Genomic DNA, 27916 nt, shown 5'->3' with positions numbered 1-27916 from the left:
ATAATGGAGAATATGGAGACATGAATAGACATAAGTAAAAATCAGCTCTTGGACAACACAGGAAATTAAAAAGGAAAACCAAAGGGAGCAGCTAGCAAGACTGAAAAAAAATCAAACATTAAGAGCCTAAGAAGAAACGTAGTAAGTAGTCAGTTCTGAGGAAGAACCAAGGAAGAATGGTGACCCTGCTTGAGCAGGGGGTTTGGACTAGATGATCTCTGGAGGTCCCTTCCAACCTCAACCATTCTGTGATTCTGTGAAGAACTATTTAATAAACTGGACAGAAGAGGGATATCTGCATCTTACAACTAGAGTTAAATACTTTAGTTTTAATTAGAAATAGGGAAAATGCCAAAGGGAAAACCTTACATAATTATAAAATGACGTGTTTTTAAAAGCATGTAAAGAAATGGATAAGCAGCTCTCTGAACCTGTTCATTTCTATTAATCTCTGAAGATGAAGCAATTTTCAATAGCGGGAAGAGAGCTGATGTGGCTGTCTTTCAAAGGCAAATAGGACATGGAATTGTAGTGGTGTTAGCTTTTATACACTAATGGCTAAGTACCCACGATGTTGCTTGCTCACTTCCCCAAGTGGGATGGGGAAGAGAAGTGGAAGAGCAAAAGCAAGAAAATGTGTGGGTTGAGATAAAGCCAGTCTAATAGGTGAAGCAAGGCAGCATATGCAAGCAAACAAAATAATGAATTAATTTACTACTTCCCATCAGCAGGCTGATGTTTATCCCATTCCTGGGAAGCAGGGCCTCAGCACACATCATGGTTACTTGGGCAGATGAATACCGTAACCATAACCGTCTCATCTTCCTCCTCCTTTTCCCAACCTTTTATCGCTGAGTAGGACATTATATGGTATTGAATATCTCTGGTCAGTTTTATGTCAGCTGTCCCAGCTGTGGTCCTTCCCAGCTTCTTGTGCACCCACATTCTACTCACTGAGGGTGGGGAAAACACCTTGACACAGTGCAGGCAATGCTCAGCAATAGCTACAACACTGTCCTGTTACCATACTCTTTTAGTCACAAATCTAAAACACGGTAATCATATGGGCTGCTGTGAAGAAAATTAGTTACATCCCAGATATTTTTTATTCTTCAGAGATGTCTGTATGGCTAGCAATACAAGTATTTTTGCAGATATATGGCCCTTAATCTTTAAAGCAGTTAATCATAAGAAGTTGGATATAATTGGTAGTGATGCAAACCATGTGAGAAAATTAAATTGAGAAGCATTTAAAAATAAAATGTCCAAGTATGTGATTGTAACCATTTACTAGTTCTAATGGCTTCTGGTACATTAATGTTACTGCAAAAGTTGGAAAACGCTTGTGCTTACTTCATATATGGGAAGTGACCCAAATACTGCACCACATACTCTGTTTCCTGACTCAAAAATTTCCAAAGGTTGCCTGTGGATCTGATCAAGGGAAACCAAAGTCAGTGCATTACTAGCTCAAGACAAAAGGTAATAAAGAAATGCTGTTGCATATTACTTTTGTTATTGAACAGCATAGTAACATTCATGTTATCTGAAGAAAGGAATGCAATTACTACGTAGATAGATTGTGTTTTATGCACAAGTTTTGAACATTTCTAAATTAGAAAGAGATCTTTCTGCTATAGAAAAGGCACAACTAGCAAGATTCCAGCTTCCCCTGGGACAACAAATAAAGACAGTTAATAGCAAAATGTTTTTTTTTTCACCTAAACTAAAGCTAGTTTTAAATACTTATGTAGTTACATCACCTATTAACATCTTGGCTAAGTTCAATACAGGAATCATTTTCAGGTTACTTGTCAGGTTTGTTGGATGTATGTTATTAGAGGACAATGGAAGTCTAGCCAAAGGGTAATTAATACAGTAAGAACTCTCTCCCAAATGATAGCTTCATCACAGGCCTGTTACTCTGGCTATCTTTGTTGGGCTGTGCAAATCCCAAACACCTCAGCAAACTGTTAGGAAAAATGCAGATGAACAAAAGGGCATTACTGCTGTAAACTGTAGGAAGCTCTGAATTACTGAAAATACATCAAGTTCATCCACGCTCACCTGAATCCTGATACTTATGTAGGTATTATACTTAAAGACAGGGCAGGAAATGTAACTGTTCTTACACAATATAGCAGTGATTTCACCCTAGTAGAACAACTTATGGTCCTCCAATGAGGAAAAAAAGTATACCTAAACCTTGAAATAGTTGAAAACATGAGTTTAATTCAAAATGGTACAATGTACAGAGATTTTCTACTTACATTTTTTTTCTAGTATGAAATAAAAACTGAAGTCCACTGTTTTGTTCATCTCTAAGGCTAATAAAAGGAAATCATACCTTTTTTCTCATCAAAATCCCAATCACAAGGGTACTCCAGTGCTAATGTTTTTGAACATGAAACTACTGACTTGTCCCACCACGTTTTCAACCACTGACTCTGCTACATTAAAATTCATGTTTTATACCCAACATCAACCTTTTTTTTTTTTTTTTTCTCCCCACTAACACTGTTCTCTCTTATTATACATTGTTGTCTAGAGCTGTTGAACAACAATGTATGCTCCTACAGCACAACCAGCTCCAGTAGTTTCCCTGTGATTTAAACACGGGCCACTTCAGAGACTGTGCAGCATCCATGACTGGTATAACTGTTACTTAAGGGAGCTTGTCAACTTGTTGCTTCCTTCAGGTGAAATGACAGAATGTCTCAAAACTGTGTGCTTGGCTACCTTTACCTAGCAGCAAGTAATCCACTAGCTCAAACTAGTCAATCATCCATATGAGATGAGAACTGATCCTTGGTGTCCCAGGAAACAAGAGAAAGGAGGTGTGTGGTGGTTTTACCGTGCTGGGCAGCTAAACCCCACAACCGCTCTCTCACTCCCCCTCCTTTAGATGAGGAGGGGGAGAAGTAAAGCAAAGAACAACTCACGGGTTGAGATAAGGATAATTTAATTAAAGGGAAATAATTATAATAATTAAATAAAGACTACCATGAACTAAACAATTTAACTAAGGGGAAGTAAAAGGGAAAGGGGAAAAAGGGAGGAAAACAAACAAACAAAATAAATGAAAGCTATATGGAAGTGCAGAGGAAAGAAATTACTCTCTACTTCCCACAAATGAGCGATGATTGACCACGTCCTTGAAGCAAGGCCTCAACGCACGCAGCCGGTGTTCGAGAGGAGGACCGACGTCTTCTCAACGAGAGCCCACTCCTCCCCTCTTCTTCCTGTTTCCACCTTTTATTGCTGAGTGTGACACCACATGGTATGGAATATCCCTTTGATTGGTTTAGGTCAGCTGCCCTAGTGATGTTTCTCTCCTCACTTTTTGCCCACCCCCTAGGAGGGTTAGAGAAAGGCCCAGTGCTGTGCCACTGCTGCTCAGCAGTAGACACAACACTGGTGTGATAACACTGCTGTTCCAGCTACAAGTACAGAGTACGGCACTGTATGGGCTGCTGCCGGGAAAGTTAACATTCCAGCCAGACCCAGTACAAGGTGGTAAGACAGGGCAATAAGCAACAGAGAAGTATCTTCCACTCACCTTGTCATCATTTCACCCAAGATACACTGAGAGAAATGGTCACATGGAATAATGTCTTTTATTGACTACTGTTTGAATCTTAGCTGACCACATTAGGATAACAGATTGTGGTACATAGGAGACACAGTACCACAGATTTTAGGAGAGGATGTTGAGTTCATACCCCTCACTAGCTGTTTAGTGGTGGGAGAGAATGGTCAGAAAGGTGTTAATGGAAGCCGTTTTTTTGTTTGTTTCTTTATTTTGCAAGTGGCCATAGAATTTGTATCTTTTCCCTTTTCTAGTACAACTCCAACAAAAGAAGTTTTAAGGGCTAAGCCAAGTAAAGATGGACCATTATTCAGTTAGAGGCATAGAAATTGTTCATAATGATATCCAAACTGACTCAGGATTCTCTTGGAATCTGATTTCATGGGAACCTTGAAAGAACAATTATACATAACCACTGTCATTCTAGCATTTTCACACACCCTTCAGGTAGAACTGGGATATTTAGGATTTCTGTTGGAGTATGTGAGAATCCTAGATTTTATTGTTGTTGTTTTTTGTTTGTTTTTAGGCTGTTAAGCCAAGCAAGTGAATCATTGTGTTCTTTCATATAAATGGAACTTGGAAGCGTGAAACAATGAGAATGAAAACCACAGAATTTTTGATTTTTTTGATCTCTCTGTTACTGCATTTTTTGTTCTAGCTTGTCCACTGAATGAGAATATATAGGGTTATTTATGGCTGTTTTATAAATGAGAAATGCAGTTGCAATTCATAATATATTGCACAGAACAGAAACAAATCTGTCATATACATTGCATACCTTTGGAAAAGCCAAAGCTTTGAAAAACTTCAAGTCTTGAATTAAGTCAACATGTTTAGGAAATTGAAGGTTATCTGGTCAATGATTTCCACCTGTGCACATAAGGCAGAAGAAGAAAGAAAAAAATCAGATGCTCCTATCTAAGTGGCAATTTTGAATTTGACATTCTTAATTGCTTCAAAATAAAATTATTTTGATGTGTAAATTATTCCATATAATCAAAATATGATTTATATTGGGAGCTTCAAAGGTGCCATAAAGTGCTTCAATCAAACTTTGTCAATCCAGACACTGGTTTGTCATCTTTAGGAGGCTAGATAAATTGATACATAAAACACTAGTTAGCAAATCTGAGTGCAGTCTGATAATGGGTTTTCATCATTTCTCTCAGTTCTTACTACAATTCCTCTATGCCACTGTAATAACAAAGAGAGTTTCCTCTGGTCATATATCTGGTTTCCAAAGTTAATCACAAGAAGGAATGATCTAAATTAAAATATCTATCAGTGCAGATTAACACAGTTTAATTTTATAATCAGAAAAAATGTCATAACACACAAGCTAAGGAATCATAAACTACAGAGAGAAACTGATACAATTTTTCTTTATGGGTCTGTCTTCCTGCTGACATTTTTCAGTATGTCACCTGAGACAGTCATTTAAACTAGCACCTATGCTATTCAGCTGGGTTTGTACCTTTTCATATATATGCACATTTAGGGAATATCTGTTATTAACATTTATAATGTGAATTATTATTAAAAATTCTAAAATATTAACTTGGTGAATTATATGACAGCTATCCAATAAGGGAACAGTATTAACACCAGGAAGATAAGTTGACTTAACCCAAGAGAAGCTCCTGTATCCTGTGAAGAGCAAAGCCTAGCACATATAAGTAACACTGACTCTTGGATAAGTATTGGCTAGCAAAAGTAGGCTACCTGTCCATTATACTATTTGGTACAATTAATCTAGAGAATTGAGCTACTCTTGAGGTGGCAGCATACAGATCATATAGAATGATAAGACTGAAACTTTCTGTTGCACAGCATGTGACTGTTTTTTTTTTTTTTTTTTTTTTTTTTCACAGTTAAAAAGGCTTCTCATTTGCTTCCAGTCTAATTATTGTGTTTTAAATGTATGCTACCTGTTTTCCTTTACTGAAATATTTGAAGGGTCCTTAAAAAAGTAGTCGTGTTTGACACAGGCATGTCATTTATGCAAAGTTTCTTTAAGGTTAGCTGCCTTTAATTATAGTATCTTTGATTCTAGAGGTTTCAGCCTCGTTGCTGCCTGTTCAAAAGGACTATAGGGAGTAGTCCTTCAAACACAGCCAAGAACTTCTCTTCACTGATGAGTTACTATTCTGACTTCAGTGGCACTACTCACATTAGTAAGAACTATATGTAATCATAAGTGCTTCCAGGATACTGGCCTAGATGGGCTAACACTAAAGGATCTTTGAGCTTTCCCATTGTCCCAAAGTGCTTTGGTTAAAAGGCAGCCTAAAAAGTGCACATGGCACATGAAACCTTAACATTAAAGCATGTGTGATTTTCTTAAGCTGTGAAATATTTTTTTCCTAGGCTTGAATTGCCTTGTCACTAAAGACCATGTGCATGTAGCTTCTGCATTTGCTTAACCCAATGATTAATAAAACAGGGAGCTCCAGGACTAGAAATTTGACTTCCTACAGCCTTAGCTAAAGGACCAAGTATTACTGGCTTGTCTTGTAGCCAACCCACATCCCTTGAGAACTCTACCTAGAATTAAAACTGCTATTGAACATACAACATGCCTGTATCAGACTGTTATGATCTATAGTATGTGAGTATGTGAATATGTCTACAACATCCCAGCAAACTTAATAAGACCACTTTTTAAACAGAAAGATTGTTTCTGGGATGAAGCTATTCACATTAAGCTTTTTCAATAAAGCTTTAGGGATCCCAGAAGTATATCAGCTTGTGCAATTAGAAGAGAAACAGGCTGCTAACATACATAACATACAGACTCTAAATAAGGCTAAAATCTGAAGCAATTATATAGTCATCACTATTACTCAATTCAAATCCTGACCATCACCTAATCCTAACAGCCACCTAGTTATAACATCTAAGAGATTTATTAATGATTTGTAAAACCATATTAATTTAAAAAAAAAAAAAAAAAAAAAAAAAAAGAGGATTATAGTGAATACCTCATAGGAATTATTTTTATTTTTATGACCTTCAGTCAAAAGATGCTTTTTAAGTATAATATTTTCAGAACTGTTCCCCAAGTCATACTTATATATAAATGTTTAAGATCTTACCTGTCCATGTCCAGCATTAGAGGATATTCAAATTTCTTTTTATTTTCCATATGCTTGCTTTCCTCTTTAATTATAATGGGAAAGCTATTAACATCACAAGGCAAAATCAACTGAGTGATGTCTGATAATTCAAACTTCCTGAGCTGTCCAAAGTAACCAAGATAGCATTCATTTGTGGCATGCCATAGTCTATAGATATAGAAGAAGTGTTCCCAAAGGACAGAAAGGAAAAATGGATCATTTTAGAAGTGGAGCAAACATGAAAAATGTTTGTATACATGATCAGGTTCTGCAGCATTGTACTAGAGTGCAGTGTGTAAGTCATTAAAAAAAAAACACACGATATTAAAGATCAGTTTATCATTTAAATAACTTGAGAGAAAAAATAATCTCAGAAGGATGTTGGAAAAATCAGAAAACAATCACAGTTCATTTTTATCAGAAATTGAGGAGTAAAGGCACCAATATCCTGAACTGCTCTAACTGTAAGGTACTGCCACCACAGTAGGATCTACACAAAAATTCCTTAGCAATCTCTCCCCAACAATAAACATAAAATTAAAAAACAAAACAAAACAAACAAACAAAAACTTCAAATGTACTTACTAGCCAAGAAAGAATTACGCAGTTGTCTATAAAAAGGCTTGAGAGTGAAATGGTTTAATTTGATACATTGTAATGTTAAGGACCCGTGTTAACTTAGAAAGTACTGAAAGCTAAAATGGATTGAGAAAAGGAAGTCATATGGGACTGTTACCCATGCATTCAAGGTCACCTTGTTGATAGAAAATGACAGTCTGTAAAAGGTATGACTTCATGGGAAAAATGGAAGTGTTACATTAAAAAAATCGTTCTTGCAGGTGCAGAACAGAAAACACACCTATTAGCCTATATGCAAGTCTAGCAAGAAGAGGACCTTTGGAGACTGTTCAACTGACTGGCCATAGAATTAAGAAGTATTATATCATTTTGTACCTGACTGAACCATCAACAGATGCTGTCACTACCACGTTTTTCTCCTCTTCATGAAATAAGCCAACCACTTCAGTAGAATGTGCCCTCCAGCAGAGCTACTCCTTTATTTGCTGAGGGAAAAAAGCAACATAACCACATTTCAGGCAGTTCTGTATGCCACCATGGTTACTGGCTTACTGGGTTCATCAATATGGCTGTCTGAAAATTAAGAGGTGAAATATTATTCCCTCCAACAAAAAGGCTGGAAATGACACATGGTAGAAACTGCTCAGGGGACAGGGATAAATAAATTCTTAACATAACCTCTTTGAACACACTAGAATAATGCTGGCAGCATTTTAGTTATGTTTTCTCTTGTTTTTCACAGCATCAAATTATTATTGAAAGCAAAAGACATGACCTTTATGTTCAGGAAACAGTTTTAGTCCCTGTAGAAGTCTGAATCCATTTTTCTCTATTTGTCTTACCCTCTTATACTGTTCAGGTTAAGAAAATATATCAGATTTTTCCTTATTCTTTTGCTATTTTGTGGATCTTCTAAGAATGACACAATGCTCCAGCGCATAATACATCCCTCTGATTAAAAAAGAAAAAAAGAAAAAATCAATACATTTCATTATTGCCACACATTTGCTTGTTGCTACCATATGCTCTTGATAAATGCTGAGCAGAATGATGAAAAGATTTCAGGTCATTGTCAAGCACACAAAGTAGAAAACAATGTACTATTTATTAATATGCAAACAAATACAAATACTATTTGTGAGTAATGTATCTTTGAATATATTTGAAATGGAAAAATGTAAAGTTGTTTTTTTCCTTGAATGACAAGAGTAAAAAATAAGATTAATCTTGTCCAGACAGTTTTCTAGGGAGTTTTTTAGGGATTGAACTATATTTCAATGCTGGTAAAATGGATATTGTTTGATGATATGCATACATAATGAAAGCTTAATCTTTTACAACCTCCCAGTACACCCATGTGAAACTAGAATCAAAGAACCATTTTCCTTATGACCCATTACTGCTTAGTTTCCTGAGAAAACTCCCTGTTTCCTGATGTGGTTGCTTGTTATCTCCCTTGTTTCTACTACTAGACAGGAATCTTTTGTGTAATTCCAGCCTTCATACTGATCACATTTGGTTTCTAGGACTGTACATCTGCAAGCAAGCAAGGAGGCTGATAGAGTAGTTGACCTTCTAAAAAGGAAAATCTATAACGGGAACAAGAATTTAGTAGTAGCACTACAGAAAGAAGAGAAGGGTGCAAAAGTCATGAGAAGTATATATGCTCAGAGGCACGACCACAAAAGGACAAAGGGAGAGTATCAGATGAATAGGTAATAGGGTGGTTACTTTTCCATGAATAAAAAAAATCATTTTCAGTGCACGCTGCCTTCCTGAACTCATGTACAGATTTGAATCAATGGGGAATGGAAAATCCTCTTCATTTTCAGCACCAGCTTCAAACTCTTGCTTGGTTTTGAAACAAATCAAAAAAAAAAATAAAACAACAACAGCAGAACCAAAAACCAAACCTTGATCCATCCAAATTCTGACAGCATAAGAGCAGCAACCCAGTTTAAATATGCTATCTTAGATAAAAAATTACATCAGTTTAATACAACAGAATTCCAAATGAGCACACCTGTCATGGTGAAAGATACAAGGCACGCAGTTACCTGGAAGAGGAAGCACTATGTACAAGGAACAACACGGCATTTACCAGATGCTTGAGGAATTGAAGCTTGGCTATTCTCATTAATTTTACACCTGAAAATGAAGATGTTTGTACCAGATATATCAGATAGGTTGTGTATTGTTCCCAGAAAAGGTTGTAGACTTTATTCAAAATCTAAAAATTTAAACATTTTATTTCCCCAAATGTAAGTAACCTAAAAGTTTTAGACATAGTTTTTCAAAATTAGTTAATCAGTTATGATGCATTAATGACAGTGAAGAGTAGGTAAAGAATGTGCCTGTAACAGGAAAAACAGAAACCCAGTGCAATGGTGTACATTTCATTCAGCCAAGTATTTTCTTGAGAATTAGTGTTTAAAAGAAAAGTGAAGTAACTTATGTCAAAGTTAACCAGCTACATTAATGTTAGAAAAGTACATTGTTTCTGGCATTCAAGACAGTCATGTATGAACTATGAGTAAAATACTGTACTTACAAAACAATGATTTCCCCCTCATACATGAGGAGGTTAAAAAATAAATAAATAAATAAAAAGAAGAGATAAAGCCAGAACAGAAGTTGTTTTTACTACCTATGGTACAAAGAGATTTCAGCTTTGACCTGGGTGCACAGATCATTCTTATCTTGTGGTTCCCTGCACAGTTAAGAATACAATGCAAACTGGAATTGCTCTAAGAGAAACAATTCCCCTTTGCCTTTTGTGCTGCGTTATATCCTGTAGCATAATATTTGAAAAACCCTTGTGGGACCTGTAGGTTCAAAACCATCTAGACAGAAATAGGAATTGAGTCTATGTCTCCAATGGACTGACATGTACCATGGGCTTATTGAGTGAAGAGGACTATCAACAGAGGATTTTTTTTTTTTTTCTGTGAAACAAAACTTTTCATTTCCGCTTTCTTCCAAGTATCTGAGAGCTAAACATTTCAAGTTGAAATGAGCATTTTCCCCAGATCAACCTTTGTACTCTTTGAACTGAAGAAAATTAAACAAGTTTTCAATTCATGCCACTTCAAACCCCCCCCTTAATTTAAAGGCCAAAAAAAAAAAAAAAAAAAAAAGCAATAAGTATTTTTGAATTATTGCTACTGATCTGTTTAAAGTGTTTGCTAGAACTAGGCAAAATTGATTAGTGACACTCACAGCCTTAGGGATTTTTTTTTTTTTTCATCTTTCTCCTCAAATTGCCTATCTTTCTGTAAATAGTCTATATGGAAGAATAGATATTTCAAAATGCTATTGCTGGTTGCTGGACTTGTCTCACACAGCTAGTGGGAAAAAGGAGCTAGAGTATTAGCTTAAGTGAAGCAGCTGTTACATGGCTCCAGTTGTGTGGGACTTGATAGCATTCACCTTTTGTCATGCTCTTAAAATCCATAACGGGGTTTAGTCTCTGTAGCCAAGTACAAGTAATAAACATTAGTCAGTATTCTGAATGGAAAAAGGGCATTTCCTCTTTCATATTTTTCTTTGGAAAGAAAAGAAAGCTTTCATATTTTTCATGTTTTAATACTTCAGGTGTGCGTGCACTCATGAATATTTGAATGTGAGAAGTATTATTCTGCTATGTTAACAGCTCACAAAAATATTAAGGTTTGTTGCAGAATTCAGTGTAGCACATGTGAATATATTGGAGAGCTCTTTTCACATCATCTATAACTGATGTATGCTAAATAACACAAGGTTAAAAAAATGGAAACACAGAGAGAGATATATTCTGATGTTTACCACAAAATTGAGCTTAGACACTACAAAATAATAATAATAATAAAATAAAAATAAAACCTACCATGCATTTGGAGCCATTTACTTACAGTGCTATAAAGATCTAGGCCCTAAGACCTATGAGGAAACACCTTTTCAGACAAACAGCTTTGCAGATAGCCTTCCATAGACCAATAGGCAAGCAAAGTAACAGAGCCCCAGCAGCCAAGTTCTGATCACTCATGCCATTTGTCATTTAACATAAACATAATAAAAAGGTAATAATTATTTAATTGCTTTACCATCCCATGCCCAAGTAGCAAGATAAAAACCATTTATTTCAATGGCTGCACAGGTCACTTCAATGGCTTAAGCCCATGTGCATCTTCAATCTGATATATTTGATATCCTGTTTCTAGGTCCCAGACTTAAAAAAAATAAAATAAAATAATTATTTGTAGTACATCCTTTAAAACTCCTCACACAATTTGTTCTTGGTGTTGTAGCCATCATGACCTAAAGAAGGTGGGGATTTACAATGAGAAATAACATCTTTATTGAATGTACAATATAGACAAACCTTTACACAAACAAGCAAAGGAATCGCATGCATCACCAACTGGCCCAATAAGAGAACCTACTTCACCCTATAAATCTTGCCACTTAACCCCATCAGCAATGAACAAAACTGCAGATCCTCAGCATACCTGTAACAATTCATTATATTTGCCTATGGATTTTCTTACACTTGCATGGTGACTATTTTTAGAGGTTCAAACGTAAATGGTAAATTAATCTTTTCATTACAGCTTCAACACAAATAATGTTGTGATAAAAAGCAACAAATGAGAGACATCTCTTTCACTTTATTTTTCTTGTTAACTGGCTATTATATTCAATGCTTTTCCCTCACTGTATGACTCGATATCCTGAATGCTCAGAACAAGATGTTCTAGGAAATTTTTTAAAAAAGGATCCATGGAAGTCAGAAAATTGTCTCCAGAACTGCTAGTCAAAAAGAATCAGATTCAGAAAAAAGAACAAGAACAACAGGAGAATGAAAGGACAAAAAATGAGGTTCTGTAGTTTAGCCACATTGTATGTACCAGAGGAACTTTTCAATTTTAGAATTAAAGAATCTTTTTATCCAAGAGTAGTATCTTTTACCCAGTACTGTTTTTACAAAGTCTCTTTTATGTTTTATACCAATCCATAGAATGTCTAAAGTACTTTTACATCCCACTAAGCTGTCTGGGACTCGAACACTTCCTAAATTTGAGGAGATGCTCATCAGATATGCCTTCTGAATAACGTGTAATTGTGTTTGCATGAATTATGAATTGGATGCACATTTTGACATCGTGGCATTTTAAATTTTCCTTTAGAGATATTAGGTGGCCAATGGACTTTCACTACTCTTGACACTGTTCATCACAGAACAGGTGAATCAAAATGTGGCCAAAGGAAATAAATCCTAACTAAATCCAGAGCCTCTGAAACCTTGCTCAATCTGCCTAGCAATTGTAGTGCGGTCAGCAAAGCAGTTTTCTGACAAAAAAATGCTGTTGAACTATATATATCCTGTTTATCATGGCTACCACTTCCCAGAAGAATCTGAGCATAAGAATAGTCACAAAACAAACACTTTGAATAATAAACACTAATCACTTATCTAAGTGCCCGATCAATTATTTGTAATAAACAAACAAACAAAATAAACAACAACCTGAGACTATTTCAGTTGATAGCCAGGACTATTTCAGATGACAACTTACACTCACCTTCCGTATTGACTGAGAGCAGATAGTGAGGACTCGGTGAAAAGTCCTGTTGTAAGCCAGAACACTGATGTTTTTCTCATGTGTCTGTGGAACCTGTTTCATATCTTGTATCATGTGAGTTGGGGGATAAATATCAATGACAGTTGAACCTGCATATGGTGAGACAAGTGAGAATATATACATTATAGAAAGGTTTAATTTAGGACATGGTATTCTTCTGAGTTCTTCTGAAGGGCATAAGGAATCTTGTCTGTTTCTTGAGAAGAAAGTCTTGTCTGTTTTCTGAAAAGAGAAAACATTTACCCATGCTCCCCACAAGACATCAGTTAAACAACAGCTAAGTATTTCCCTGCCTTAAACAACCACCTGCCTACCTTTTATGGGATTGATACCCTGAATCCAAGATCATTAAGAGTGGTAAATCCCCCTGGACCACAGTGGGTCGGAATGGAACCCAAATAAATGAAATATGAACTGGCAAGTATATCACTAAAATAAATTCTGGTAACCACTGTCTTAGAGATAAGGCAATTCTAGCTGCAGCCAATGAGGTCTTTCCAGCACCTTCTTTTATACAGCACTGCAGGTCTGAACGGCATTGCACCTTCCAGTGCCCTCTGATCTGAAGGGCTGCATAACAGAAAGACAGATGGGGAAGACAAGACAAAGGAAAGGGCAAGGTTTTTACAATGCAGGCTCACAATCCAGCCTCTAATTCCAATTCCTGAATTGCTCTTCTACCAGCAGAGGAGCAGCAGTCAGCAGTGAGCATGCAGGAAAGAGCAGAATTGCCTAATACTTGGCATGAGCCCAGGCACACAGTCCAGCAGCTTGGAAATGGGCACAGAAGGAAAGCTGCGGCAATATTCAATGAAGCATGAAGGTGAGCCATGATTTATTGATTTTAGTGAACCAATAACTGAAAATCTCTGTAAAGTCAGGTACATAGCAATAAGGATTAATTTGCTCACATATAACCTCAGTCTCTTGCCCTGTTCAGGAGCAAGGGAACATTTACTTAACCTTTTAATGGAATCATTAACAGAATTCAGGGCCAGATTTTTACAGATATTTAGGCACTGCTCCAATCATTGTTTATAAGGGCAAAGCCATCTCATTTTCACAAGGACTTAGCTATGTAAAATCACTAGATTACTAAACCTTGAAAATCTCACTAACTTAAATTTGAATTGAAGATCCCATCTGTACCTTTTAGTAATGAAATATCTTTAAAAAGTATTCTGATTAGTATTTGGACCATTTTTTAAATAAGACCTAGAAGATAAAGTTTCTTAAGCTTTGCAATGCTTAGCCAATTCCAAAATACATGCAACCATTTGTGAACTCTCATCCGATGTATATATTTAGGCTTCTAAAACAGGTTTATTGACACAAATATTCAGCAGAAACTGCCGGGTCACTGAAAATAAGAAATTTCATGTTCATTTCAGATTTGACAAGCTTTGTGCCTTGTTCTTGTTGCAAGGACAGAAAAAGCTGTCTCCAAAGACAATGACCTTATTTCCCTGATAATCCTCAGACGTCTATAGCCCCAGGACAGGTTCAAAGCTGAGGACTCCAGGATTTCAGAGACCATGTTTCTGGGACAGAAAAAGCCGCTGGTTTCTAGGTTCTCTGCCCTAAATAAAGAAGTCTAAAATCCTTAGGGACACCTGCAGATCTCTGGGCCTTCAGAGGTTCCAGGCTCCTTGCTATGGAGTCAAGAAATTACATGTAGCTTAATGTTTCTAAAAAAGCTTCACCTTGCTTTCAGAGAAGCCTTCCTCATTTCCTCTGGTTCCTGCTGTTAATTCCCATGCTGGATATTTTCATAAATATTTCCACATTGAAATTAGCACAACATATAACAAGACATACTTCAAGATGGTCTTAATGTGCAAATACGCTGAATGCACAGTATTCTATACATCTCATATAATTTATTCCTGCATTCAACTTCAGTAGTATGCAATCATAAGGGAAACCACATTCTAGAAGGGGGATGCTCTCACACTTTAATTACAGTAGCATACCTGCAATCAATGTGCCACTATCATTGTCAAATACCATGGCAAGAGTCTCCAACTCTCCAGGAATCCCTTGATTATCATGAAAAACCTGAAGCATTGAAAGGGTCTGTCTATTCCACACTCAAAAAAGCTAGAGAGGAGTGGGGGAGAAAACCTAATACTGTATCATGATTGGATTTTCAACTACTCTTTTTGCATGACAAAAATAATATACCCTCTAATGCAGATCATGTTGTTAATTGTTACATCCCCAAATAAGTAAGACAAACACTGAAGACATCTTTATTGTCATTTTAATTAAACGGCACAGAAAGGCTGAGTCTTGAAATATTGACCTGAGAAGTCCACAGGAGAACCAGATCTCCTGAGAATCAATTCTACTCCTTAATAACAAAATGATTCCATTGTGTCATGCTTTTCAGTCAAGTACAGACAAATGCCGATAGTTTAAAAGCTTGTATTCTGGACTGGACTAATAAATTTTGTCAAATAATACAAAGATAAATTTCAGAGGGTTCCACATCAGGAATTCCTGAAATCTTTGACTGACAGCAGATGTTGGAAGGAAATCAGGATCAGGACATCCTGTAGATGGGTCATTTTTATGCACATACAATTCTTGTACTCTGTATACGCAACTGCGACTGCCCACAGTCACATTACCAACCTCTACGGAACAGTAGATATACCAGATATAGTTCTTTCTTATACCCGTATATAGTTCTTTCAGTTTCAACAGACAACATGGCATTTGCTTTAGACTCTAGAATTACTAGTTAGTAATATGTTGGCAACATTCATTCATCCTGCCTGATCAAACCCATGTTGTACTTGTTGCTATCCCATGCAAACTGCTATTAATTCTGCAAGAAATCACGATGTAGGTTCTCAGACCCCACGGTTTTTAGTGTAGCGTATTTCCCAGCAAGATAGACTTACAATGTTATCAAAAGTTATTTTGTCACCACCTCTGCATGTAATTCTCATTCAGCTGACAAAACTGTAGTTTTATGTAGGCATTTGTGCAAGGTGTTTATATTCATGTATTATTAAAAGGTAGTGTTGCATTTCAAATTGGGATTTTTAACACAAATGTTCCCATCAATACTTGGAATGTTGCGGACTTTGACAAAGGTCTTTGAATCTTTGGATGAAATGCTCCATAGAATGTTAGCCCATAAAACACATAAGCACAAACCCATGAAATATTCAGCTGAATTTGATAACTAAACTGCATCTCAGGAAGAAAGAAATATTACATGAATAATTCAGCTTCCTGGACTACAATCCGTGGATATTTTCTTCTCTCAGCTGTTCCTTATTCTTAGCCTTGAAACTCAGTGGAGATCTCTATGGGTTTCCTTAGATGATCTTGATGCAATCACTCAACTTTTAACTTCATAGCCTTGGCCAGTAAACAAGAAGCAACCAGAGAGCCATGACTGGGGCTGGAGTGCTATTTCTCTAAAAGAGCAATAATTTTGGAGATCTGATAATGTTGAAAAAAAAAATCCTAGGAAAAATCTTAAGGGATTGTAATGTGCATCCATTTCTTGATTCTTTCCAGAATCTGCTATATGGTGAAAAACATTATGGTAAAGGTAGTTACAAATCCAAACTTATCTGCATGTTGGGTGCAGATTCTTGCATTTTTATTCCTGAGAACCTACTTAATTTACCCACAGCTAAAAGCAGCCTTGTTGCTATACTAGCTTGCCTACTGTGTAGAAAGTCCAGTAAGCCTCATGAAACTGTCCTGATCAGATGCCATAACCCAACAAGAATAGATACAAGTGTAATTAGAGGACCAGTCACTGGACAGTGAGACTGGAAGTTTATTTAAAAATGACTTGTTTTATTTCTGATTGATATATTAGATAGTACAACAGCTGGCACCTTAGAAAAAAATGAAAGAGATTAGACAGAAAAAAGAATATAGAATTCTGTTCATCACTTTCAGAACATTTCATAAATGTTTTAATGACATAAGGTACTTACTGAGGTCATTAAGAAGTTATGCCATTAACAGGAAATGACTTACAGCCAGTCTCATAACAGAAATGCCAAGAAACACTATTTGATGTATAATTTAAATTGACCACTGTAAGGGTGCCGCTGACCTAGAAATGTTGGTAACTTGCAGAAGAGATGGTATTAAATTATTGTTAAAGTTGTATTGATTTGCAAAGTAATTGCTTTTAGCCCATATTGCCTAATACCAACATAGAAATCTGTCAGGAAGAACTCTGAGGAAGAAACAAGAACATGACATCTGTCAACCTTATAACAAAACCGGCTACAATCAAAAACAGCTTTCATTGCTGAAAATTAAAAAAAAAAAAAAGAAAAAAGTTTCAAAATGTAAATCCCTATGTAATACAAAGACATTTGAAAACAAAAGAAATAAATCCCTAAGAAATAAATACTTTCTCTGCAAATTTGGGATCAGATAAATTTTGGAAACATTAGGGATGTCTGCAGAATACCACTTATATCTGTCTTTCTGATCACATAAAAGCTTAAACATTTCCATGTTTTTTTTTGTTTTGTTTTGTTTTTTAATATATAATTAATTAATGAAAAAAATATATCATTTTACAACTATAAGCAGAGAAAGTGTTTCCCAAAGACATACAGCAAGTTACAATCTGAAACATAAACCACAAGTTTAGACTTTTTCAGCTTTCCTCATTATATCCTATTCCCTTCTTCATTTAGAATTCTGTTTATTTTTCTCTTGAACATAGTATGTGTCTATTATAATCCACAGGCAGTATGCCCTCTCCTTAAATATGTTTTTGATAATTAAGAAGACTTCACTTGTGCTTACATTAATGTTATAAAAAGTTCAATGCAATTCCCAGCAATTATTTCTTCAGAAGACATACACTGTACAATTAAGAATGAAAGTTCATTAGTTTGTATGTTGTGAATTGTTGAAGTATCTCTCTTTTCACTTAAAATAGCCTCTCAGCGTAGAAAAAAAAAAAAAAAAAGCTGCTAAAGAAACAAAATGGAAGACCGTTCGCTGTTTGTAAAATAAAAATAAGGGAAAGAGTAATGGATGGAAAGGGTTATGCAGTGTCAAGAAAGGAGATAAATACAAAGCTTTAGAGATTATTAAAATTTCCATCCATAACCTAATTTTAAAGAAGGTTACAGAAGATCCAGCAAAACTTTGCAATAGAAGGGAAAAAAAACAAACAGATACACCAGTGTTTAAATAGATCAGTTCTGGCAACAGAGAGAAATTCATACATGAATGTTTCCGAATTTTAAGTAGAAAGAAAATTTCTCCCGATTATATTGTTTGTTGCATGGAAAATGCAAAAGGAAAAGGCTCTAAAGAGCTTCTGAGATTAATTTTTCTCTGAGACCATATTGCTTCAGAAGAACCATGCCCATCAAATTCCTCTACTAGATTTTTGACCACATTTCAGAAATGTATTCAGACACTCTCTGAAGCTTACAAAAGGAATAGCTTCATGGAAAAATAAGTAGTGAGAATGCCTCTGAAAACCAGGAAACCCAGTTGAACAGAAAAATGAAGAAACTGTTTATCTGTCTAAAATAAGTAGACCAGCAGAAATAGAAAGAGAAGAAATAAAAAGTTGAGAAAGTAAGGGTAGATCTCAAAGATCATTTCTGGCACAGTCACAATTAGAAGGTATAAAAATAGCTTTAAGAACTGAAGATTTATCACAAGTATGTATCTATAGAGATACTCCACTCAGGAGAAAAGAATAAGTCACTGAACAAAGACATAATAACCTTTCCAGAGACATCATCCAGATCCATTACAAAGTAGAACTAGAAAAAAAAATTGAAGACACACAATTTTAACAATCACATGGCTTTTTCAAGTAAACAACAATCAAGACATAAGCTTGATGTCTTATTTCATCAAAGCAATGAGAAAATTATTTTACAGCACAAGTAAATATCAGAGCCTCTTGTGCCCTTTCTTGCTCTTTGTTTAGCCACTAATGCCAATACCACATTAAGAATACGTGGTCACTTGAAGCAAAAACCTGGGTCCCTCACAGCTTTCACAAATCTCTTCCCTTCCTTCAGGCCTTCTTCCTTTTCCAGCCGAGGGGCACAGGATGGGGACATTATATAAGCCACTGTTTCACATGAGTAATTTTAACACAAGGCATCACCAGCATGGCCGTGAGATATAATGTCACTGCTGTTCATCTGTATCAGCACACATAACTGCATGAATGCATGTGCAAAGAGCGGAAATGAAAGGCATGCTTAGTTTGAAACCAGGAGGTGACTGGGGGAGTTGCCTTAGGAACGTTTCGTTAAAACAGTGTTGTTCTGTGTATTTATTAAAGATTTATAAAAATTTCCACATCGACATGACAAACACCAGGAATCACTGAAGCCCTGTGAAAACATACTCTTTATGGCAAAATGCTTGACTATGTCTTCTGAAATCACACACAGACTTGCAAACAAAACACAATAGAGAGGAGGTGGAGCATCAAATGCTTTTGAAAATGACTTTTCTTTTTCCCACTGTTCCACCTTAGAGGAAAAGCTGAGCTGTGTCTACAACACTCTTATATTAATGAAAAAACTTGTTGGTTCAATTTGCATATTAGGAGAATTGGCATTGACCCACAGGCATACCTTTTGAATATGGATGTTGTGTTGTTTGGGATGCAGGGTTTTTTGCTTGTGTTCCCTCACTGGGGCCAGCTTCCTTCACACAGTAGGTAGTAGGCACAGAGCGGCATTCCAGGAGTGCATGTTGTCTTTCTCTCCTATATTTGCTGCAACAGCTTTAACAAGCTAGTCTGCCATCCTTCCAGGACTGCAGCCTGGATCACTCCCCTCTTTTCTCAGGTGTTCTTCTTGTATCATTCATCTCTCAACCTAATGGCAAAACCCCATAGCTACAGATGTTTTTTTCACAGACACAGAGCAAAATTGGAACCGAATCCCTCCAGAATTCAAAGTGAGTTCTTGCCAAAGCTTTTTGACACCCCTTAACATTTTTAAATGTGTATATTTGCATACATAAACACTTTTCTCTCAAGTACTACTTTGTCAATCCCCAAATCTCAGAACACACTAAAAAGCCTGAACTATCTTTTCCATCTAGTCTAAAGTCTATGTTTTGAGAGCATATAAAGACCAGCAACACCTTTCTCTTCTATTTTTCTTAACACACACACACACACACAAAGCAGAAGATTCATCTTATAAAGAGGAGAGATTTAGACTAGACATTAGGAGGAAGTTCTTCACTCAGAGGGTGGTGAGGCACTGGAAGAGGTAGCCAAGAGAAGTTGTGGATGCCCCACCCCTGGAGGTGTTCAAGGCCAGGCTGGATGAAGCCTTGGCCAACTGTATGTAGTGGGTGGCATCCCTGCCTATGGCGGGGGGGTTGAAATTGGTTGATTTTTAAGGTTCCTTCCAACACAAGCTATTCTATGATTCTATGATTCTATGATCTTACCAACTGAAATGGTAACAGAAGATGGAGTTAGAAAAAAGTTGGGAAATAAGACAAAATTGTTAAATAAATATTTTACATACTCTTCGTACAATAAAGTTCAGGCTCAGGAACACTGTCTTGCTGGGTTATCATGAGGAGGCTGTTGTGGAAGGCTGAAGTGACAAAGTTACAAATTCACACAGAAAGTCTGAGCCCTCAAAGACAAAAATCACCAGGCATGAAGCAGAGGCCAAACTGCAGTTCTGTTGTCGTGTTATTTAAAATGAGTGAGTTACCTGCAGAGAGCGCAGCTGTGTTTCCTATGATCCCTGAAGGTGATCCTGCAAAGTACTACAACTCCCTGTAGTTATTAGAAGACTTAGGAGCAAACTGATGTCAATAGGATTACATGTGAGGCTAAGGGAAGGAGGATTTAGCTCTAAGCATATTATTATAACCACAAGACTGGTAATATATAAGGTTACTTCCTTTTCCAAATTATGGTGGAATAATGGAAAGAATTTAAAGTGGGTAATATGGAACAGTGAGTCTAATTGTAAACTAATGAGCCTGCAGACAGTTTACTGGGTGCTATATAATGGCTGAGACTGTGTAAAGGCTCTGCATTTTTGTCTCTTTATTGTCTGCTCAGTGTGCTGACAAGAGAGCTACCTTACCCCTAATGCAAAGATTTAACCATGTAAATCATCTATATATCGTAATATTTATTTATTTATTTATTTTTGTGACACAGAGTGATCATGACTTTATCTGTAAAGTCCTTTAGACTTCTCTGTGAAGGATTTCTTCTTTTTTGATATAGCTTTCAACTGCGACCACAAGATTTATCTGCCTTTTAAAAGTATAGGAATTTCTCTTTATTTCTTTTTACTTCTGAGGAGAAGTGTAACTTATAACTCACAGCACAATTTAAAGACACAAAGTTAATTTTTAATTAGAATATACTTTCACAAATTCATGTACAAATGATTTTACTGATGTCATTGACACAACTCAAGTATGTTTAATTAAGATCAGGTATAAAAGTCCACATACTTGGAGTCTTGTAAAATAGATTTTGTTTCTCTCCAAAGGTATTGTATTGAATCATAGAAAGGCCCAGATAGTACCTCAAAAGTACCTCAAGAAATCTCCTAAGGTACTTCATTCCTTTTTTTTTTTTTTTTTTTTTTTTTTTTTTTTTTTTTCCTGTATAGATATCTTCATGTACATTCATTCCCCTTAAGTCTTGTTTTATGTCTTATTATATTTTTCCTACATGCATAGCTTGCAGGCTATCTGTCAAAACCTTTTTTAGTTCAGCAGTGGTGCATGCCTGCAGCAAATGTAGTTACCTACAGAAAAGACAAGTATAGATCTATACAAGTGAGGAAGGAGGAATGGCTATGGTTCAAGGATTATTTGAAAATGACATATTTCTGATTATTTAATTTAAGCCCATTCAGAAGAGTATAGTTTATTTTAAGAATAGGATTAAAGATGTGAAAACACGGTATTTACTCCACCTCAATGAGCAATGGTAAGCAATTGTGGCAGAGGAGCAGCATGGACACACTATACAGAGAGATTTGTAATATTTCCTACATAACACATCAAAAAGCTGGATATCTCAGTTGACTACCTATATTTGGTCCTTATTACTTTATAGGACGCAACTGACTTTTGCCACAGATCATACCTTCAATTTTAATACCCATTCAGTACTCTAATATTTCTGCCCGTGGCTTGCAGCCCTTATTCAACCTGAGGCAATTGGTTAATCTAGCATCCATACTCGCTATTCCATCACTGCAGATGTTAATAAAAATACTGAATATTACGGAATATTGAGAATATTGCATAGGACTATATTTGAAAGAGCTCCATAGCCTTTTATGGAGCAACTACCACTTCAGTAGCTTTTCATTTATTTTTGCACAAGTTTTTAGATGTTTTTATTTTCTCCTGAACAGTCTTAACTTGACAAAATAAGATAAAGCATTGACGCCATGATTCCACCAATAATTTAAATGAAACCCACCAATTTCCAGCCAAGTCTTACAGTATATGGCTAAAGAAATTTTACTATTGATGCTATTTGTATTTTTGTCTTAACAATATTTTGGAGCAGTGTCTTCTAATTCAGACACCATTCAGAAAGAGGCTGAGATCTGAACACAGTGTATGGAGAGACCAATGTAAGAAAAAATCCACCTACAGATTTAGCAGGCTGACAGGCAGAGAGGGGTAAATGAAGCTGTAGAAAGTTGTTGCAGATGATCATGACCGAAGCATTCAGATAGCAGTTATGTTATAATTCTGTCAGCTGCCAAAGTGATACAGAGTATATCAGAATATTAATATCTACTATCATAAATACTATTTTTGCACATACAGAAAGGTCAAATACTTATATTTTAGTCTTGTTCCTCAATATAAAATAATTTGGAAATATTAAGCTAAAACTCTACCTTTAAATTAAAATAAATTAACTGACAGGCAATGAAATTTGGACTAGATGCTACCAGAGATACTTACTCAAAAACACATTACTACTTGCGTTTATAACATTGATTTCCATGAAGTTAATGAAACAATTTAACCTTTGCAGAAGAAAGGCTGATAACATACTGATGTTTTTCATTTGTCACAATTCCAAAACACTGTGTCGGTGTCCTGATAGCTTCCCTGTAGGTCTGCTATTAATACAAGGATGACACAAATGAAGGAATTTGTCATGACCTGACAGAAAAGAATTCATATATTCAGAAAGACTGAATAGTCACAAACACTGTGAGTTTCTTAATGGAGATACTAATATTCATAAGTTTCTGGTTTCCCTATGTAGGCAACTCCCACGTAAGGGTGCTAACTTTTCCTTCTAAGAGCTGGATTCCAGCTTATGTTTTGATATGTTTTCAGTATTTGTCCTCATACTTGCATTAAAATCACATAACTAATTAGCATTTCAAGGCTTTTTATTTTCTTAGAGGAATGTCAGGTGCACATGTGGTAGTGCCATAAAAGCAGAATACTAATTTAAAAATGGAATTGGAATTTGAATTGATTTTTTTTTCTTTCAAAGATCTGATTGAGAAAAAGAACAAAACAATAATTATGTCCATTTAACCCAGTAGTGAAGGGATGACTACCTCTATGGAAAGGGATGATCCTGCATAATGGGAAGAGGAGCAGACGTGAAAGTTGAGGGCAAATGGGAAATAAAAACAGCTAAGTGATTTTTTTTTCTTACTGTAAATGAGAATTAAGTTTGTTTTTTTTTTTTTTTTTTTCATTTTATTTGTACGTTCATACATTAAAATTACCTGCAATTAGGGTATCATCCCTGATTGCATTATAGATAAATCTTTTGGTACTGTTTTCATAATAGTTTCCATAAACATTTCAAAACACAAGGAAGTTGTTAAAAACATATTAGCAAGCTCCTGGGTTTACATACTAATGCAAACTCAATTGTAGACATTGAAAAAAAATCATATTTTTTTTTTCAGGAGTTTGAAGAGGACATGATTCCAGTTTAAATTTGATGCTAATTTGTTTATATTTTTACTTTCGGTTCCTGGCAAATATTGCAATTGTATGCACTGTATGAAATTAGCTGAACAGCCTATTTTAATATACAATAAATGAACCAATCACATTTTATCTAGATTACAATTTCAGTTTTAATTTTCTCTCATCTTAAAGTGACATGCAGAAAGCCAAAAAAAGTATACAGGAGCAAGTACATGGCCTGAAAGATTAACCCAACCTCCAGACTGTGACACTTGGCTTAGTTCTGTTTACGAAGAGGAAAGTTAAAGGTCATCTCTTTCAGTATGCTTTCCAAGTATCTTCCTGAAGCTCTTTCAGCCTCTTGTCATTGGTCAGTCCCTCAACCTCTCTCCACAGAGATCTATTCCTTCTTATTACAGCAATATGTGATTCTTTTAGGAGCGCCCCATCTCCCTTTTCTTGCATTAAGCTTTATGGCCCTCTTGGTTAAATTGATTCCACAGTTTAGGTAGCCTCTCTCTGAATGACATTGGAAAAATGATCTACTCTTAGAATAGCTACAACAAAAAATAATTTTGTTTTATGCCAGATCATTTCAAAGGTATGCCTGAGAAAGAGACCATGCAAACAGCTGCAGCGGTGCAATGAGGGTGTAACTTCTGCGTAAGATAGCGGAGCTGTGCTCTGTTCTCTATGTTCCTGAGGTGATGGCATATGAACAGAGAGCAGGCACTCAATTAAGTGACCCTTAATTATGGTACAGAGAGTTTCTTTTAACAATAGAATCACTAACACTTGTTATTTATTCAAGATATTAACAGGAAAAAAAGTCTCATTCAGAAAGAAAACCTTTCCCTACATTAACAATACAGTTTTCTTCCTATGTGAAATAGTGGATTAGTTTTAGTTCATTTTACTGATGTTGAGATAATGGTAGAAGTAGTTGCAGTAGATACATTCTCTCTCCTTTTTCTGGACTAATGCCAGACTGGCCCTGTTACTGCAAAGCTATGTGCTCATTCTGCCCTAACGACAGTTAGGGCAGACATTCACTGCTTCACTGGAACATTTGCTGGAACATCTATTCTCTTCTGTGATCCAAATATGCCTCCGGGATTCAGAATCTGGACACAGAAGGCATGGGTACAAAACACATTCAAGAAAAGCTTGAATCTCTCTAAATATCAGAAAAAAGAAGTTAAGATTCTTTGAAATCAAATATTTGAATCATAATGGGATCACTTCAGTGTTTTCTCTTCCAAGACAAATAAATATGAAAATGTGTTTATGTTTTTTTTTTTATTATTATTTTTATTTTTATATTTTTATTTCAGATTCTGTGACCACATTTCTACTCTAGCTAGATGTTATGGATTCCAAGACCTTATCAAGTGTTATCCTTTATCAAACTGTCTCCCTTGCTTATACAGGTTTGCAGTTTATGTGGTATTCCAAGATGTCTTTGGTATAAGATGTCATTGGTATTCCAATGAGTTGTCTGCATTTCAGTGGTGTTGAAACTCTACAGAGAACAATAGCATTTTTGAACAAACACTAGGCTTAGCTTGTTCTCCACTAAAAAACTAGAAACATAAAATATAATTTCTGGTTTCTTTCCATATTGCTCCTGTCCCACACAAAGGCCTCCTATTTTTTAAAGCAACTTCATTGTCATTTTCTCAAGCCAGCCTTTTAAAAGCCTACAATCCTAAGCTATGATGTCTGAAAAATCTCCTTACAACACTTAGACAACAAGTAAATTAAGACAAGTTTATATGTTGATCATATTAACCAACGTCTCTCTCTTTTCCCTTTGTGCTGCCTTGTCCATCTTCATATGTTCTTAGAATTAGACTGCATCACAGAAAATACTCTCCTATACTTGTAAGGGCCAGTATTTTGGGAGTTCTGGGATATCATTTCTATAACTATGATCCCAAGAATTCCTGAAAATGTCAATACCAATGCATAGTCCCTTTAGAAAAAAAAAAAAAAAAAAATCAAGATACAAGATGTTACCAGTTACTTCACTTCTGCCAGGAATGCAAAAAGACTATTGAACAAGGATGGGAGACTTCCTTTTAATCAGTCTTAAGCTGCTACTGTTAGATTTAGAAATAACCAATAGTTTTGATTCTACTTTATTGTTCACAAGAGAAGAGTAGCTAGATTTGAAAAACTAGTAAGGTTAGAAGTTGATGTATCATATAATTTAAAACTGATCTTCTTCAGCTTTTATATGCATATATGATTTGCTTTTAAGTGTAGCTATTCCCTGAGGTTATGACTAAGACATAGTTAGAATTGAAATAGATCCTGAGTAAGAGGAAAACCATATCACTTTAACATTGAGCATAATAATGCAAAATGTTACACAGAAAAGTTACTCTGAGCTACTGTGGGATCCATCTTTCGGGCCACTAATGGGCTTGTATCATTTAATGGTTAAAGAAGTCTAGCTTTTAGCATGAAAAGTGAACTATGTACCAGGTTTGCTTGTATCTTTCTTCTTATAAATGTCAAATGCCTGGAAGATAAAACTAGGTTGCATCACTGTGCTAACAGAAACTCATGAGAGTATTCAAATGTAACTAAATATATAATAGAAGAGTAGGGGTGTTAAAACATATGTCTTTAAATAGCCACTTCCCAGTGTAAAAATACATTGTAGGATCTAGTATTTTGCAAACCATTTGTGCGAAATAACAGTAGATTGAAGCTCAGTTGAAGCTCATTAACAAATTATCCTCACTAATTACTTAAAAAGCTATCTTACAATCAAAGGCTGCTTTTTTTTTTTTCTCTCACATTTTTTGTCTTTTTATTGCTGAATATGATACGATATGACATGCTGATATGATTTTTCACAAATGTTTACACATCATGAATAAATCTACACATGATGATTATTGAATTATTTACCTTCCCTGGCCATTGATTGTTAGGGTAAATTACAGGTAAAATTATAGGCTTTCTAGTCAAAAAGATTTTACTACATCAGGTGTGTATGTTCATTTGAATCTGTTCATTTAATTAACTGAGTCTCACGTGTTTCTCAGCCAGATAAGAAAGAGTAATGTTTTTTAATATATAGAGACAAAATTAGTGTGCCCTAGTCCAGCTGACTGCTGAGCCATTGGAATAGTATATTTTATTAATTGAGAACTGAATTATAAAGCTAGCTTCCAAAGAGCTCAGTAGATGGATCTCTCAAAGGCTGAAGGACTGGATTCTTAATTTTGGGTCCAGCTTCACAGTAGCCCCATATGATCTAAAATTTACTGTAAATTTGAAAGGTACGATCCCATCCTGTCATGGATTTGGCCATATATTCCCACTCTCTCCTGTGACTATTAGTAATCCAGATCAGGAATAATTTCCTTTCAAGGAAAAGCAGCAGTTTAAGGAAAGCAGCAAGACTAAGCACTGGGAATGAGGGTGAGGCAGAAGAAAGCCTTCCAACATCAAGATGAAGGTCAATGGGTGAACAAGCTAGATTTGGAATTCTTTCCAAATCAAGGATATGTAAATGTTATAAACCAGGAAAAAGCTTGAAGATTGTTACTGGCAAGCACAATTCTTACAGTTTTTCAAAGTCATCACTGCAGAATCATTCTTGAACACAGTATTATTAAACTTTTGTCATGTAGTCCATACTCTGTACTTTTGTGCAGTGAACCTCAAGACAAATTAAAATGTATTGGTGAGAAAGCTCATCTCCTTATTATATTTTCTCATTAGGTAGCTGTTTAGAGAGCAGTTTAGAAGTCCTACAATCCAAGACTAGTCTCTAACTCTCACAGTCATGTATGTTATCTATCCTTTTCAAAAATTTCAAGCTCCATTTTAGATTAAGGATATTTCTTTCTTCTACTGCCACTATACTGTGGTACCCAAGTACCTAGGCAAGTATAGCTACAGGATTGCTCCATTCCTCTACTCTGCCTGAGGTGCCTATTGCTGGTTATTGTCAGTGGGGGTAGAGTGGGCTGGGCTGACTTTTGGTCTGGAATTTTCTTAGGAATTTTATCCAGATTTTTCTCCTCCCTTGCTAATTCTATATGAAGAAT

The 27916-nt window shown here is 35.8% G+C and overlaps 1 protein-coding gene across 1 annotated transcript in view; it reads right to left on the bottom strand.

Annotated features, from left to right (window-relative positions):
- Positions 1-27916, bottom strand: part of WDR64 (WD repeat domain 64) — a gene marked incomplete at both ends in the record, with an annotated part of 63223 nt that overhangs the window by 937 nt on the left and 34370 nt on the right. Inside the window, 16 exon segments of the mRNA XM_084514997.1 lie at positions 1354-1465; positions 6688-6876; positions 7663-7757; positions 7761-7772; positions 8177-8238; positions 9201-9217; positions 9345-9386; positions 9388-9435; positions 10628-10631; positions 11370-11433; positions 11436-11494; positions 12845-12997; positions 14882-14999; positions 15003-15008; positions 22934-22983; positions 22986-23072. Of these exon segments, the coding sequence (XP_084371123.1) occupies positions 1354-1465; positions 6688-6876; positions 7663-7757; positions 7761-7772; positions 8177-8238; positions 9201-9217; positions 9345-9386; positions 9388-9435; positions 10628-10631; positions 11370-11433; positions 11436-11494; positions 12845-12997; positions 14882-14999; positions 15003-15008; positions 22934-22983; positions 22986-23072 (1118 nt within the window).

Source organism: Aythya ferina (assembly GCF_964211825.1).
Source record: "Aythya ferina genome assembly, chromosome: 3".
NCBI lineage: Eukaryota > Metazoa > Chordata > Aves > Anseriformes > Anatidae > Aythya > Aythya ferina.
This window is presented reverse-complemented; position numbering and strand designations above follow the sequence as displayed.